Below are 17500 nucleotides of genomic sequence, written 5' to 3' on the forward strand. Positions count from 1 at the left end.
CTTTATCTCCCACATTCCTTCAGTCCTCCTCTTCATCCCCTTCTTTTTATCTCGACCCTTTACCTCCCTCTCTGCCTTCCGTCCTTCTTTCCTCCCTCTTTCTCTCATCTTGTTTTCCCTAACCTCCTATCTCCCTCCTCTTCTCTTCCCTAACCTCCCCTCTCCCACCTCATCTCTTCCCTAACCTCCTCTCTCCCTCCTCTTCCTCTTCTCTTCCCTAACCTTCCCTCTCCCTCCTCTTCCTCTTCTCTTCCCTAACCTTCCCTCTCCCTCCTCTTCCTCTTCTCTTCCCAAACCTCCTCTCTCCCTCCTCTTCTCTTCCCTAACTTCCTCTCTCCCTCCTCTTCTCTTCCCTAACCTCCCCTCTCCCACCTCATCTCTTCCCTAACCTCCTCTCTCCCTTCTCTTCCTCTTCTCTTCCCAAACCTCCTCTCTCCCTCCTCTTCTCTTCCCTAACCTCCTCTCCCTCCTCTTCTCTTCTCTTCCCTAACCACCTCCTCTCCGGCAGCCATTCCCCCCCTACCGGTCTTTGATAATACATTTCCTAAGGCTTCCTCTCCGCTGAAACCCTTCACTGCCCTCCCGGTTCCTCTAACAGCATCCTCTCAATCTGTCATTTCCTTGTCTCTCGCGTGTTATTCATTTTTTTTTCTTTTTTTCTCCCTTCCTTCCTCCCACCTTCGTTCTTACTTTTTCTGCGTTGTTTTTTTATGACTTTGTTTATGTATGTTTGTTCTGTCTCTGTCTTTGTGTGTGTGGGTGTTTGTTTGTTTGTCTTTCTCTGTCTGTCTGTCTCTCACCTATTCCCTCATCCATACTCTTCCTCCCTCCATCCCCTTCCCCTCCCCCTCCCCCCACCTTCATCCTCTCCCTCATCCTCACCTCCCCCCTCAATTTCTCCCTCACATTCATTTTAAATTTCTCCCTCACCTTCTCCTTCTCCGTAACCTTTCAAAATTTCCCTCACTCTCCCCTTCAGCTTTTTCTTAATATATATTTTTTTTTCTGTGTTCTCTCTTGTCTTCTTTCTTGTTACCTCTTTATCTATTCTGCCATCTCTTCTCTTTCTTGGTATCGTCCCTCGTTGATGGTCTGCTGTTACTTGTTTCCTTTTTTATAGAAAGTCTTTCTCTGTCTTTGTGTTTTTTTTCTGCCTGTCTGTCTGTCTGTCTGTCTCTTTTCTCTCTCTCTCTCTCTCTCTCTCTCTCTCTCTCTCTCTCTCTCTCTCTCTCTCTCTCTCTCTCTCAGTCTTTCTCTCTCTGTCTCTGTCTCTCTATCTCTGTCTGTCTCTCTCTCTCTCTCTCTCTCTCTCTCTCTCTCTCTCTCTCTCTCTCTCTCTCCTTCTCCCTCTCTCTCCCGGAACTGCTCCATCTCCTCTTAGACAGCTTCATCTCCCAGTGCTTCTTTTCATCTACATTTATCTTCACTATAATTTTCTTTCTTGTTCGTCATGTTCTTGCTTTTTTTTATCTTTCAGATTTTTTGAGTTCTAATCCACCTTTTCTTTCTTTTAAGCTCCCCTCCTCTGTCTCCTCTCCTCCTCTCTCCCCTGTCTCTATCTCCTCCCCCCACTCTTTGTCTCTATCTCCCCATCCTCTTCCCACTCCCTCCCCTCTCTCTGTATCCCTATCCCCCTTCCCCTCCCGCCCTTGTCTGTGTCTCCCTTTTCCTCTCCTAACCCTGTCTCTATCTCCTCATCTCCTTCCCCCTCCCTGCCCTTTCTCTGTCTCTCCCTCCCCCTCCCTCTCCTCTCTCTGTATCCCCTTCTCTCTCCCTCTCCTCTCTCTGTATCTCCTTCCCCCTCCCTCCCCTTTCTCTGTCTCCTCCTCCCCCTCCCTCCCCTCTCTGTCTCCCCTTCCCTCTTCCCTCCCCTCCATCTTCAATCCCGTTCCCATTCCCTCTTCGCCCCCCCACCCTCTCTTCATGTCACCCCTCTTCCATCCCTGTCCCCTCCCCCCTCCGTCCCCCGTCCCCCGTCCCCCCTCTTCCTCCTCCCTCTGTCACGAATCTCGCTTTATTCATCAAGACACGTGCGGCCGCTGTCATTTCTTCCTCTAATATTTTCCCTTTTTTATGTGTCTTCCTTCATTTATCCCTTTTTCCTCTCATTTCTTTTTTTTAATCTTGGTCATTATCTTTGTTATCAGCATCATCCTCATCATAGTCGCCATTTTTGTATTAATTTCATTTTCCTGATTCATTCGTTATTTTCGGTCGTTTTTCACTTTTCATTTGGGTTTTGTTATTTCTTCGTTATTTTCGTTCGTTCTTGGTAGATATTCGTTCGGTATTTCTTCGTTATACATCCGTCGATCATCCACTATTTTCTTTCCATTATTCACAACTTAGCCTTCTATTTATTCCTTTTGCCCTTCATACATTTTTCTCTGAATTATTCAATGTCTACTTGTAATTTATTCGTTATTCGTTCGATCTTGCTTCAATGTCTTCGTTCACTCCCCCCTTCCTACACACCTCCTTTTCAAATGTAACATCCCCTACCCATTTAAATCCCCCCCCCTCCTTTTCAAATACTACTCCCTACCCCTTTTTCAAAAGTAACTTCACTACTTCTTTTCAATTTGCCTTCCTTTTCGAACGTAACTTTCCTCCCTCTCTTTTCAATGTAACCCTCCCCCCTTCTTTTCAAACGTAATTTACTCCCCCTCTCCCTTTTAAACGTAACCCTACCCCCTCTCTTTTAAACGAAACCCTCCCCCCCCTTCTTTTCAAACGTAACATCCCCTCTCTTTTAAACGTAACCCTCCCCCACTTTCTTTTCAAACGTAACATCCCCCCCTCTCTCTCTTTTAAACGTAACCCTCCCTCCCTCCCTTTTAAACGCCCCCCCCCCCCCTTTTCAAAGGTAACCTCCCTCCCTCCCTTTTAAACGCACCCCCCCCCTCCCTTTTGAACGTAACATCCCCCCTCCCTTTTAAATGAAACCCTCCCCCCTCCCTTTTGAACGTAACATCCCCCCTCCCTTTTAAACGAAACCCTCCCCCCCTCCCTTTTGAACGTAACATCCCCCCTCCCTTTTAAATGAAACCCTCCCCCCTCCCTTTTGAACGTAACATCCCCCCTCCCTTTTAAACGAAACCCTCCCCCCTCCCTTTTGAACGTAACATCCCCCCTCCCTTTTAAACGAACCCCTCCCCCCTCCCTTTTGAACGTAACATCCCCCCTCCCTTTTAAACGAAACCCTCCCCCCCTCCCTTTTGAACGTAACATCCCCCCTCCCTTTTAAACGAAACCCTCCCCCCCTCCCTTTTGAACGTAACATCCCCCCTCCCTTTTAAACGAAACCCTCCCCCCCTCCCTTTTGAACGTAACATCCCCCCTCCCTTTTAAACGAAACCCTCCCCCCTCCCTTTTGAACGTAACATCCCCCCTCCCTTTTAAACGAAACCCCCCCCCCCTCCCTTTTGAACGTAACCTCCCCCCTCCCTTTTAAACGAAACCCTCCCCCCCTCCCTTTTGAACGTAACATCCCCCCTCCCTTTTAAACGAAACCCTCCCCCCCTCCCTTTTGAACGTAACATCCCCCCTCCCTTTTAAACGAAACCCTCCCCCCCTCCCTTTTGAACGTAACATCCCCCCTCCCTTTTAAACGAAACCCTCCCCCCCTCCCTTTTAAACGAAACCCTCCCCCCCTCCCTTTTGAACGTAACATCCCCCCTCCCTTTTTTACGAGCCCCTGCCCCCCTCCCTTTTGAACGTAACATCCCCCCTCCCTTTTAAACGAAACCCTCCCCCCCTCCCTTTTGAACGTAACATCCCCCCTCCCTTTTAAACGAAACCCTCCCCCCCCTTTATTTTCAAACGTAACATCCCCCCTCCCTTTTAAACGCAACCTCCCCCCTCCCACCCTCTTTTCAAACCCTCCCTTTCAAACGTAATCCTCCCCCCTCCCCCCGTTTCTATCCAAACGTAACTCACCCCCCCACCCCGTCCCTCCTTTTCAAACATACTTCCCCACCCTTAAAAAAACTAGCCCTTGAGCACGAGTTAAGGGCGTTTCGTGAATTCGCATCCCTCTCTTATTGAAATCTCTCTCGCGTTAGAGGGCGATGAGGACGGAAGGAGAGACAGGGAAATATCGATAATTCTGGGGAGTGGCAGATAGAGAAGATAATGCGAGTGCGAGAGGAGGAGGAGGGGTGAGGGAGGGGGGGGAAGAGGGGGGAGGGGGAGAGTGGGAGACGGAGAGAGGGAGATTAAGAGAGGAAAATAGTGAGAGAGGGAGAGGGAGAGAGAGAAAAAAGAGAGGGAGATAGGGAAAAAGGAAGAGAGAGAGAACATAAGAGAGAACCAGAGAGAACCAGAGAGAGGACGAGATCGAGATCGAGAAAGGCAACGAGAACGAGAAGGAGAACGAGCAAGAGAGAAAGAGAAAGAGAAAGAGAGAAAGAGAGAGAGAGAGAGAGAGAGAGAGAGAGAGAGAGAGAGAGAGAGAGAGAGAGAGAGAGACAGAGAGAAAGAGAAAGAGAAAGAGAAAGAGAGAGAAAGAGAGAGAGAGAGAGAGAGAGACAAGAGAGCGAGCGCATTCACCGACACAAAACCTCCGACAACCTTCACATCTCTAGGTTATTGTCACCGAAAACATGGCTCCACGCTTTCGCTACATGTTAATAAACTATTTTTCAAGTTCTCCCGATCTCCTTTCGTTGTAAAAAAAAAAGAAAAAAAAAAAGAAAAAAAAAAGGTAAAAACATTCGAAACCTTCTGTTGGGCGAAAAATTTAATATTTTTTAGTTAAAAGGTTAAAACAGATTGTCTACAGATACGCCGTTAGATGATTATCATCATCACCGTGGAAGTTGTTGTCACGGCGTTTTTAATGTTTTTTTTTAAAGGTATTGAAATAAAATGTTACGTCAGCTTGTGCATATTGTTTGAAGGATTATAGTTCGTGAATCTATGCTTTTAGTTGGTGAGCCTGATGCATGGCGTTTCATTTTGATTGAAGCTCAAATTATACGCTGTAGGAAATGGGAGAAAATATGTGATGGTAATGGTGAAATAATCATTTTGATGGTGGCTATGGTGGTGGTAGTGATAATGATGATGATGATGATGATGATGATGATGATGATGATAACGTTAATGATAATGATAACGATGATGATGATAATGATGATGAAAAGGATAACGACAATGATAATCATAATCATAATGAAAATGACAATTATAAAGACAACGATGATGCTAATTATGCCCCTTCCCCCCCAAAAAAAAAAAAAAAAAAAAAACTATTCCAATCTCCCCGTATTTCCAGCGGAGAAAACATTTTCCAGAGCGCTCAGCTTTTCCAATCACCTTGGCGCATAAAATCCCGTCACTACGCGAGACAAAAGAGTGTCCATAATGATTAAAAGTCCTTTGTTATCGTTGCGGAAAACTGTCGAGGTAATAAAGAGTAATTACGGTGATCATGCAACAGCAAATAATTAACTATAGATAGCGAGCACATTCACTAATTACGGTAATGATGATAAAAATAATAATAATAATAATAATATTGATAATATTGATAATATCATTAATAATAATAATAATGATAACAACACTAATAAAACAAGAATCATGCAAATGCAATCACATCTACGAACCAAAATAGATAAACAAACAAATAAAAAAAAATCCAAGAATCATAAAAAAAAATACAAAACAACAACAACAACAATTATAAACCAGCAACTAAACAACACCTAAATACAGCATCACCCTCGAACAAAGCACTTCGGGTCATGACAGTGCCAAAACCTCACGCCCATCTCAGCTCACCATGGCAATAGCAGTAATAATAGAGCAGGAGGTCCCATTTATTCCGTTCTGAAACTTGGCTGAAGTCCACGGGTATGGCTTGCAAAAGAAGGGGGTACAATTGTCAAAAGAGATCGTTGTTATGGGGTGGAAGAGAGACGGAGAGAGAGATGGAGGGAAATGGAGAGAAAGAGATGGAGGAGATGGAAGAGAGATGGACAGAAAGAGGAGGTATGTATTTGTGTGTGTGTGTGTGTGTGTGTGTGTATGTGTGTGTGTGTGTGTGTGTGTGTATGTGTATGTGTGTGTGTGTGTGTGTGTGTGTGTGTGTGTGTGTGTGTGTGTGTGTGTGTGTGTGTGTGTGTGTGTGTGTGTGTGTGTGTGTGTGTGTGTGTGTGTGTGTGTGTGTGTGTGTTCGAGTTCGTGTCCATGTCCGTGTTCGTGTCCGTGCTCGTATCCGTGTACGTGTTCGTGTGCGTATCTGTGTGCATATTTGTATATGTGCGCGCGCACTATCAATAAACACGCACATACATCACAAGGAGAAAAACAAAACACAAGGCATATCATTCCAAACACACAACCTTACCAAATTTAATTCCTAAAAACAAAACGCTCACTAACTGCCCTCCCTAAACCCACGAACAAGTTTATAACAAGTTTAGTGCAGACTATTTCCCAAGGATCTAACCTTCCTAAACCAATTTACTTGACATGCTCCGAACTGACGTGTCTATATTGGAAAAGCGAAGTCATTGGGAAGAGTTAATGGGAAAAAATGAGGTGTAATAGAAGCAGTAATATTCATTATGAAAATAGTAATAGTCATGATAAGAGGAATGATAGTAATAGTAATAGTAGTAGTGGTGGTGGTGGTGGTAGTAGTAGTAATAATAGTAGTAGTAGTAGTAGTAGTAGAGGTAGAAGTTGTTGTATTATTTTTATTATTATTATTATTAGCAGTAGTAGTAGTAGTAGTAGAAGTAGTTGTATTAGTAGTAGTAATAGCAGTGGTAGAGATAGAGGCAGTAGTCGTAGTGGTGGTAGTAATAGTAGTAATAGTAGTAGAAGTAGTAGTAGTAGTTTTAGCAGTATAAACAGTAATTAGTAATAGCAATACTAGTGACAAATCTGGTACTAGTAGTAACAGCAATACTAATAAGCCTAACACTAATAATAACATCTATGTTTATAAGCCTAGCATATAAACCATCACTACAGACTCTCCAACTACCGCAGATTCCCATAAACAAATGACAACCCCCCCCCCCTCCCCACAAAAAAAAAAAAAAAAAAAATTCAACACAACACGGAACAAACACTCCGGAAATCTTCAAAACCCGGAACGTCAAAGATTCCCGAGAATGCGCTTCGAGAATATTCTCACCTTTGGAATGGGCTAAATTCGGGACAGCGTTGACGTGGTCGAGAGGACCTCCGACCTGACCTTCTGCAAGAGCTTCGATGTGCGCTCTCACGCTCTCCTCCACTTCCTTGAGCTGGGCCGCTGTGCAGAGAGAAAGAGAGAGAGAGAGAGAGATAGAGAGCTGGGTTGTGATTTTTTCTTTTCTTTTCTTTACTTTTTTTTTTTTTTGCTAACGGTATTTGTTTACGTTTATTTTGTTGTTAACTCTTCGTTTCATTGTATTATATTTTGTTTGTATGTTTTTTTCCTTTTTTTTTCTATGTGTATGTTTTTTTGTGTCTTTGTCACTAATATTGTTATCATCATTATCATTATCATTAGTATTATTATCACCATTATCATCATTATTGCTGTTCTTGTTATGAATGCGGTTATTATTGTTGTTCTTTCTATCATTACCATTATCATTATTAACATCATGATTATTATCATCATTATCATTATTACTATCATTAATATAATTACCATAATCATCATCATCACCACTATCATTATCATCCAGATTATCAACATCATTATCATTATTATCATCATCATCATCGTCATTATTATCAATAATAATAAATAACATTCCTACTGATCCGCTTTCTTTTCCCCTACCTTCCTCTCCCTATCTTTCTCCCCTTCTTCTATCTCCCTATCGCCACTTTCCCCTCATCCGACAATTCTTCTTTACTGTCTAGCCTCTCCTCTCTCTCTCCCTCTCTCTCTCTTTCTCTCTCTCTATATATATATATATATATATATATATATATATATATATATATATATATATATATATATATATCCCTATCTCCTTTCCTTACTTCTCTCTTTAACTTCCTCTATCTCCCCTTTCCCTCTGCCTCTCTATCTTGCTTTTCCTCTATCTCCCTTCTCCCCCTTCCCTCCCTCTCTCTTCTTCCCTCTTCCTCCTAGCCTTCCCTAATTCCATATCTCTTTCCACTCCCTCCCTCCCTCTCTCTTACTCCTCCCACCCTCCCTCCCTCTATCTTTCCACCCACCCTCTTTCCTACCCCTTTCCTCCCTCTCTCTTTCCACCCTCCCTCCCTCCCTCTTTCCTACCCCTTTCCTCCCTCCCTCCCCTTTTCCTCCCTTTTCCTCCTTCCTTCCACTCCCTCCCTCCCTGTTTCCACCCTCTCTCCTCCCTCCTCTTCCTCACCGTCAGCCTGCGTGTCGGGCGACTGCGGCTCTGCTTCCTTGGGCGGCGGGGGCTGCGAGCAGACGCCGCAGACGTAGGCCTTGTCCGCGGCACTCCAGGGGGCGCACTTGCGGCACACGGCCAAGTCGCAGCCGCCGCACCTCACCCGCTTGTTGAAGAAGATGGAGAAGCCGCCGCCGCACCTGCCGCAGCTCTTGGCGTGGCCCGACCCGCCGCCGCCGCCGCTGCCGCCGGTGCTGCCGCTTGCGACGCCTCCCTCCGCTGTCGAAGCGACGCTGCTGCTGGAACGGAAAACGGAGGTGTGAGTAACACGCGATGGGGAAGATGTGAATGAATTATGATATGGTGAGTAACACGCGATGGGTAAGATGTTGTGAATGAATTATGATATGGTGAGTAACACGCGATGGGTAAGATGTTGTGAATGAATCAGGATATGGTGAGTAACACGCGATGGGTAAGATGTTGTGAATGAATTAGGATATGGTGAGTAACAGGTGATGGGGAAGATGTTATGAATGAATTGTGATATGGTGAGTAACTCGTAATGACTACCAGTAGCAGGAAGTATTAACGAGTAAATGATAAACAAGATGTGATAAGCGGTCGTCATGAGTAAGTTGAGATGAATAACTCGCGATCCTTCAACAACAATAACAACAACAACAACACACGCACCAAAAAAACGTAAAAAATAGGTCACAGTGAGTTAGTTCTGACTCAAAAGCCTCATAAAATGAGCAAATCAAATGCGTAAAACAAATGAAAAAAAAAAGATAATTGAGACACCATGAGTAAATCGAGGATGAATAACATGACAAGTAAGGAGTAAAAAGACACTAAAGGTGAGTCTCCGATGAATTCACAGCACAGGTGAGACAGGTGTCAATAGAGCGAGAGGTTGTGGGTGTGAAGTGAGTCAGACATGACGGTTGTGGTGATTACCGGCTATAATAAAAAAAATATTATGGTGATGATGATTGCATAATTAAGAAAGATGATCTTGATGATCGCTTTGGTTGTAATGGTGATGTTTGGGATAACTATGATATTTAAAATGATGATGATGACGAAGGTAACAATAATAGCAGAATAATGATGATATTTGTAATAGTAATGATCATAGTAATAATAACAATAATAATAATAATGATGATAATAATCAAAATGATAATAATAATAATGATAATGATAATAATAATAATAATAATAATAATAATAATAATAATAATAATGAGAATAAATAATAACAACAGCAACAACAACAATAACAATAATAATAATAATAATAATAATAGATTTTAATGATAACAACAGCAATGACAACAGCAATAACAATGACAAAAAAAAATCAAAGGTGCAATAAGGATAATAATAATAATTATGATATGATAATGACAATGACGACGAGGCTAATAATAAAGAAAGTAATGATAACAACAACAACCTCAAAAACAAACAAACAAACTAACAACCGACAACAAAAGAGAGAGAGAGAGAGAGAGAGAGAGAGAGAGAGAGAGAGAGAGAGAGAGAGAGAGAGAGAGAGAGAGAGAGAGAGAGAGAGAAAGAGAGAGAGAGAGAGAGAGAGAGAGAGAAGCAGGGGGGGAGGGGGAGAGAGAGAGAAAGAAAGAAAGAGAGAGAGAGAGAGAGAGAGAGCGAGAGCGAGAGAGAGAGAAAGAAGCAGGGGGGGAGGGGGAGAGAGAAAGAAAGAAAGAAAGAAAGAAAGAGAGAGAGAGAGCGAGAGAGAGAGCGAGAGCGAGAGAGAGAGCGAGAGAGCGAGAGAGAGAGAGAAGCAGGGGGGGAGGGGGAGAGAGAGAGAAAGAAAGAAAGAGAGAGAGAGAGAGAGAGAGAGAGAGAGAGAGAGAGAGAGAGAGAGAGAGAGAGAGAGAGAGAGAGAGAGAGAGAGAAAGAAAGAAAGAGAGAGAAAGAAAGATAAAAAAGAAAGAAAAAAAAGAAAGAAAAAAAGAAAGAGAGAAAAAAAGAAAGAGAGAAAGAAAGAAAGAGAGAAAGAGAGAAAGAAAGAGAGAGAGACAATAACAAAACAAGTAGGTCAAAGTAGAATGAACTTAACACGAGAGAATATCCAGGTATCCCGTGAGTCACAAAAAACATTTACTTAATTAAAATGATTTAGCGTGATCGGACCACCCTAATCATGATAATGACAGTATCAATTAATCAGTACGTTTTGTTATTTAAAGCTTCTTATCGGTATTACTTATCAGTATCGGTATTAAATTTGTTTTTCTTTTCAGCTTGATATGTGTTATCAGTGCTGCATTTTCTTATCAGTATTGTAATTGGTATCATTTTTATCTTTATTATGAGAGTTAATTTTGTTATCAATCTTATTTTCATTACTAACCTCCTTTTTGTTTCCAACCTTACTTACGTTATTAAAGTCAACACATTAAAAAATATCAACATTTCAACATTTCAAGGCTATCGTAATACATCTTCCCTACCCTTTATTATTTCATTTATCAAATCATAACATTTAATCATTACCATCAATACCAAAATATCACAATATTTCCATCATTACCTCAAGCTTAAAAAGAGAAAGAAATAAAATTAATCTCCACCGTTACAATAAAAAAAAAAAAATGTAATCATCACCAAAAGCTTTAAAAAGGAAAAATAGAAAAAAAATGCAATTTTCATCATTACGCGATGAAAATGCAAAGGAGTTTTAACACTAGGTTTGAGCGGAGGTTAAGCTCTTGTTATGCTGTAAGTTTCAACATCAAAGTTCTGAGGAGATAAAATGTAAATCTCGAATGAAAATGTTATCGCTGATCCCTATGAGCACGAAAAAAAAGAAAAAAAAGAAAAAAAAAGAAAAAAAAATGTGTAGGTTTATCTATCTATTGTTATCTTTATCTCTATTGTGTTTATCCATCTGTCTAATTATTTACCTATATATCTATCATCTCTATATCTATCTGCCAGTAGATAATATATAGATAGATAGATTGATAGTTAAAAGAGAGTGAAAGAGATATAAATTGAGAGAGAGAGAGAGAGAGAGAGAGAGAGAGAGAGAGAGAGAGAGAGAGAGAGAGAGAGAGAGAGAGAGAGAGAGAGAGAGAGAGAGAGAGAGAGAGAGAGGAAGGAAGCGAGGGAGAGCGAGAGAGAGAGAGAGAGAGAGAGAGAGAGAGAGAGAGAGAGAGAGAGAGAGAGAGAGAGAGAGAGAGAGAGAGAGAGAGAGAGAGAGAGAGAGAGAGAGAGAGAGAGAGGAAGAAAGCGAGGGAGGGAAAGAGAGAGAAAGAGAGAAAGACAGAGAGAGAGAGAGCTAGCTTTGCTATTACATTAAATTACAAGTGGATACATATACAAACAAGTACAGCACACTAATCAAACTGTAACTCAGGAAAAAAAAAAATCTAGTTAACCTCTTTTTTAACAGAAAAGAAAAAAAAAACAGAAAATAATCCAAGTAGTTTTAGCTTCCTCTCTATTTTTTTCGAAAAACATTTTCATCCTACGTTCCTTTGCAACACACAGCAATAAAAAAAAATATTTTTTAGACTCTTAACAGACCTTCACACACCTGCTCCGTGATATTCCAGAAGCAAACTTGAAATATATACTTATGTATAGCGAAAGCGCACTTCTACAGTGTAATTGTATAAACCGAAATAGAGAAAATAAATATTTGAATATGTTTACATACTAAAAGGAAGATTCTAATAAATTAACTATAAAAGGATTTTGCTAATGTAAATAATCATATGAGCATATTGACTTGTTCATGATCTTTAACTGTGTAAATATAGTGCATATTTGCATATAGCGGATTTAAAAACGTGCTAAATTGAGCTAACATCAACAACGAATGCCAAAAAAAAAGCAAATCAAATAAACTATTAATTAATGATAAACAAAATATACCAAGAAGCCACACGCCACAAGAACTACAAATAACGACGCAAATAATACCAACTATAATAACAAACTTAAATACACATAACACAAACACACAAATAACACCGGATTGGAATCACGCCACAAACACAGCCCTCAACCTCATGACACATGATACACGAGCATCAAATGATACATTTCAGCTCAGCACAGGAAGAGCACCGCGTTGTGGCAGCGAGTGGCACTAACTCAGCTTTAACACATCCGTCCGTGCCTCCGCCGTGTCGTGCCACCACCGTGTCGGAATGGCACGAAGAAAGAAAGGTCCGTGTGTGTGTGTGTGTGTGTTTTTAATCGTCTATTCGTATTTGATTTATCGTCTATTCGTATTCGTTTAATCGTCTATTCGTATTTGATTTATCGTCTATTCGTATTCGTTTTATCATCTATACGTACTCGTTTTACCATCTATACGTATTCGTTTTATCGTCTATTCGTATTCATTCTATCGCATATTCGTATTGGTTTTATCATCTATACGTATTCGTTTTATCGTCTATCCGTATTTGATTCATCGTCTATTCGTATTCGGTTTTATCATCTATACGTATTCGTTTTATCGTCTATCCGTATTCGGTTTTATCGCCTATCCGTATTCGTTTTATCGCCTATCCGTATTCGTTTTACCGTAGGTGTTTGCGGAAGGGCAGATTCCCTCTGCCCAATATCCATTTATCATCCCTTGAATTAGTTTGTGTGCATCCGGGGATTCCTATTGTGCGTGTGCGAGCGCTTTCGTCTCTCCCTCTTGAAAACGTTGTCCTTTCTCTCGTTGGAAGTGCTTCTCTTGTGTGTTTTCCCTGTTATGCCCTATATGTCCTATTATTGCAAGTTTCTAAGTCACACACACACACACACACACACACACACACACACACACACACACACACACACACACACACACACACACACACACACACACACACACACACACACACACACACACACACACACACACACACACACACACACACACACACACACACACTCTCTCTCACTCTCACTCTCACTCTCACTCTCACTCTCACTCTCACTCTCACTCTCACTCTCACTCTCACTCTCACTCTCACTCTCACTCTCACTCTCACTCTCACTCTCTCTCTCTCTCTCTCTTTCCCTCTCCCTTTCCCTCTCTCTCACGTGGGCGTCACACCCGCCTCCGCACTTCTCACCTAAGGAGCCAGGTGAACCAGCGAGCGTCGGAGGTCCTTTGTACCTTCGGATCTCGACAGAAACAGCAGGAGCAGCAGGGGCGGCACGAGGCACAGGAGCAGCAGGGAGTGGTATCTAGCGGGGGGGCAGGAGAGGATGCGAGAGACCGGGTATCCTTGGAGGAGGCGCAGCAGAAGGGCGGAAGGAGCGAAGAACCACCTTCGGTCTTCGGGACACGGCGGAAGCTCTTGATCTTGGAGAAGAGAGACGAGAGGGACCCGGACAGCGAAGGGAGGGCGAAGGGCAGCAGGCGCGAGGGAAGGGTCATGGAGGGAAGCTTCCAGAACAGTTCGAAGAGATCGGAGTTGTAAGTCCGCGGGGCCTGAGACGTCGAACCGGGCCGGGCCTTCCGCTGAGGACACGTCATAGGGTGTGAGAGCAACATCTGACTGGGGTTGCATGACACTCGCTCTCCCTCGTCAGATGTCTTCACTTGGAGAGCATTGTCGCGTCGGTGGCGAGGTAAGGAGCTTGTGACAAGGATTACGATGGCTAGTCCAAGAATCATCTACGGCGGTTAATCAGCTGATATTTACTGAACTGACCTTACTCTTCCATCTCCTTATCCTCCTGAAGTCATATCAATTCTTTGATCATATAATCTGTAAAAATCGCCACGTATTTTAAGTCAGCTGTCGTCGCCAACTCCCCAAAATAGACTCATGCGGCGGCGGGAACACCTGTGGCGCCGGAATCATGCAGGCACGATGTGGTACATGTGCGAGCGTGGAATCCCCCTGGATCACATGTAGCTAGACATGTTGTCGGTTAATGCTACAGCAACAGTCAACATACGAGGTGAATATCAGAATTATTTTTCCTTTGATCTCCATTCTGTCCTTCCCTCCATCACTCTCCCTCAGGTCGAAGATCTTTGTGGACATCGATGTGTTCCTCGAGCGACCAGCAACGAGTTTCAAAAACAACCCCAAAGCCTCACTCACATCTCTCTCGCTCATCGATCAGAGTATGCATTCAACACGCCCTCCCCGCAGAACGAAGATAAATTGTGTCATATAATCCATCCAGACGAGGAAAATCCAATTAGGTCGGTGGAAATGGAGTCCAGTCTCTCTCCCCCAGCCGTGCCGGATACTTGAGCTCTTGTCCGAAGGGGACAAAATACCACAAGCATTGACACCGATACCACCGTCGCTGACACGGTTATCGATGGCACTACGACTGACACCGATACCACAACCACTGACAATGGTACCACAGTACCTGCCAAACGGTACCACTACGACTAACCCCGGTTACCACATCCACTGACACCGATATCACTACGACTGACACCGGTACCACATCACATCGATACCACTACCACTGACAACAGTACCACAACCACTGACACCGATAAATCACAGCAAACTACGTCCGCCTCACAGCCACAGCCCCCGAGAGGTACTGACAAAGCTTGATGTCCCCACCTCAGCTCCCTTCGCGTGCAGCTGTTCGAATGAGCAGGTGTAGGGAGCTAATGATATGCGGACATGCACAGCTACACACATTGACAAGAATCGAGTCCACACCTGTGTTAAACGTGCCAAGGCTGTACAAGATGATTAAGATTCAAGGGAGTGGACTAATAGACCCTGGGTGATTACTTATGTTGATCGTCGCTTGCATAAGTCTGACTCCCAAACATCAATTGAAGAGAACGTAAATAAGGAAATATAACTATTGCTCTATAAAAAAATAAACACCTGTCACTGCGGAATTTAAACTTTTACAATGATGAAATTAATCTAATAACATTAAATATCCATATCACTAAATGCACAAACTTATATAACAACATACCAGGTGTCACATCCTGATAGCTTATCATCAACATTAAGAGACTATCAATAAAAAATCGGAAGTTATATTAATTCGATTTAAAATGTCCTAATTTCCAAAACCAAACAGCTAATCAACTATTTATATATTAAATTATATATTTTCTTTTGAAATCAAGGAACATTCTTTGTTTTAGTATTAGAGACTTAGGGCTTTTATAGAGGCGATTGACTATCTGAACATCTGTTGTACACCTGTTACCAACACCTGTGCCTTCTGTGACTTTACCCTTTCTCTTCCTGTTTCTTGGTAACTCTCTCATTCTTTCTTTCCTCTTCCTGAGTTTTAAATTGTAGTATCCTTTCTTCTTCCTCTTTTTATCTTGTCCTCTCTCTATCTCTGTCACTCTTTCTTTCTTTCTTTCTTTCTTTCTTTCTTTCTTTCTTTCTCTTTCTCTCTCTCTCTCTCTCTCTCTCTCTCTCTCTCTCTCTCTCTCTCTCTCTCTCTCTCTCTCTCCCACACCCATACCCATACCCATACCCACACCCACACCCACACCCTCGCCCTCACTCTCCCCGTCTCCCTCACCCTCCCCGACTCCCTCTCCCTCTCCCTCTCCCTCTCCCTCCCCCTCCCCGTCTCCCTCGCCCATCCTGTCTCCCTCGCCCTTCCCTTCTCCCTCGCCCTCCCCTTCTCCCTCAACCTCCCCTTCTCCCTCACCCTCCCCCTTTCCCTCAACCTCCCCCTCCCCTTCTCCCTCCCCCTCCCCCTTTCCCTCCCCCTCCCTCCCTTTTCTCTCTGTCCGTGGACAAAGACGAATCCAATGGACATATATCATTTGCATACATGAATACAAAATATGATATTTAACAAAAAAATAAACACATTTAACATTACATTAATCATAAAAATGAATGTCTTGTACAGAATATAAGAACGGCTCTATAAAACACCCTGGGTAAATATATTTCAATAACACACAATGGATATAATAATAACAGTGATAACATTAGCCAATCTATTTCTCTCCCTTGCCTCTCCTCTCCTCTTTCCTCAACCCTCTTGCTCTCCTTCGTAATCCCACCGACCTATCTCCTTTATGTTCTAAATCCCGTTCTTCAATTTCATAATACCAACACACCCCTTGATGTGCATCATCTTCTTGCTTGTTTTCTTTTTAATCGAAAATATTTTCTTATTCTTTTAATATCCTTTTTCAATCTAGATATCTAACTACTAACAACACTTAAAATTCGCCCTAACGATTTACTTACAAACCTCATAGTATCTTTACTCAAATGGATATTCAGAAAAAAAGATGACACACTACTCATATAATCCTCTCTCTTAGGGTACTCATTAACAAATGTAGATTTCGATGTTTTTTATCCATATTTATTTTTAAGCAAATGATTCTTTGTACTTCCGATGGCCTTAGTTTTGGCACAGTGACACAGATACACGTAAAAAATATATGCCAAGGCCCATGCGTAACCTTTCAAAACACCTGCGTTGAACTAAACCCTACTGTCACTCAGTCTAGTTTAGGATACGTGTGGTATTTACGTTTTCGAAATATGACTGAGTTATTATCTTTATCATCTTTGAAGTACATTGGCTTTTACAGCTGTTGAATTCACTTAGGTGAGTAATATTATTTGGCAAATCGTAGACGGACATTTTCACAAAGTCTACGGGATTTGTCATCGCGTTTCATTACTGTGCAGGTCTGATAATGAAGCGGATACACATGCCAACTTTTACGATATATACTCTCCTAGACATAAGCAAGCAAGCAAGCAAGCAAACACACACACACCGTAAACACCTGCCCGCGCAAGAAATATCTATACTCATATAATCATCTTATCTTTATTCAACCTATCCAATTCAGTTTTACAATTCATCAAATGTTTTATCAATTGGCCCTCATAAACCAATGCATGAACTGCATTTAGTATCTAATTCAAACAATATTCCTCATATTCAGTGAATAAATAAAACTTTCTGCACTACATCAATTTTGAGCTAGATAAATGTCGCATTATTTGCAGTTCGTCTGAGATAACTAATACATATAACATAAAACAATTCACATCAGTAAATGCGATGGTTGACGGACAAATTGCATACCATGATATTTATTTAACTGGCAAAATGACGTAAGGAAGATTTGATTGGTTGATTGACAGAATGACGTTCAAATGTCTGCTTGACCGATT

At 42.2% G+C, this 17500-nt stretch overlaps 1 protein-coding gene across 13 annotated transcripts in view; it reads right to left on the reverse strand.

Moving 5' to 3' along the window:
- LOC122249530 (uncharacterized) overlaps window positions 1-17500 on the reverse strand; it is a 187530-nt gene that overhangs the window by 48182 nt on the left and 121848 nt on the right. For 4 of the 13 annotated variants that reach the window (XM_086553873.1, XM_086553871.1, XM_086553875.1 and 1 more), the window contains 2 exons: window positions 8355-8635; window positions 7154-7273 (listed from right to left, as the gene is read on the reverse strand). In XM_086553873.1, coding sequence (XP_086409999.1) covers window positions 7154-7273; window positions 8355-8635 — 401 coding nt within the window. Of the gene's footprint in view, window positions 1-5787; window positions 5866-7153; window positions 7274-8354; window positions 8636-13456; window positions 14727-17500 lie in introns of those variants that run through there. The other 9 variants (XM_086553874.1, XM_086553872.1, XM_043010487.2 and 6 more) reach the window with 6 other exon arrangements.

This window comes from Penaeus japonicus, unplaced genomic scaffold (genome assembly GCF_977035675.1).
Source record: "Penaeus japonicus unplaced genomic scaffold, GWHDUDI00000001_assembly GWHDUDI00000029, whole genome shotgun sequence".
NCBI lineage: Eukaryota > Metazoa > Arthropoda > Malacostraca > Decapoda > Penaeidae > Penaeus > Penaeus japonicus.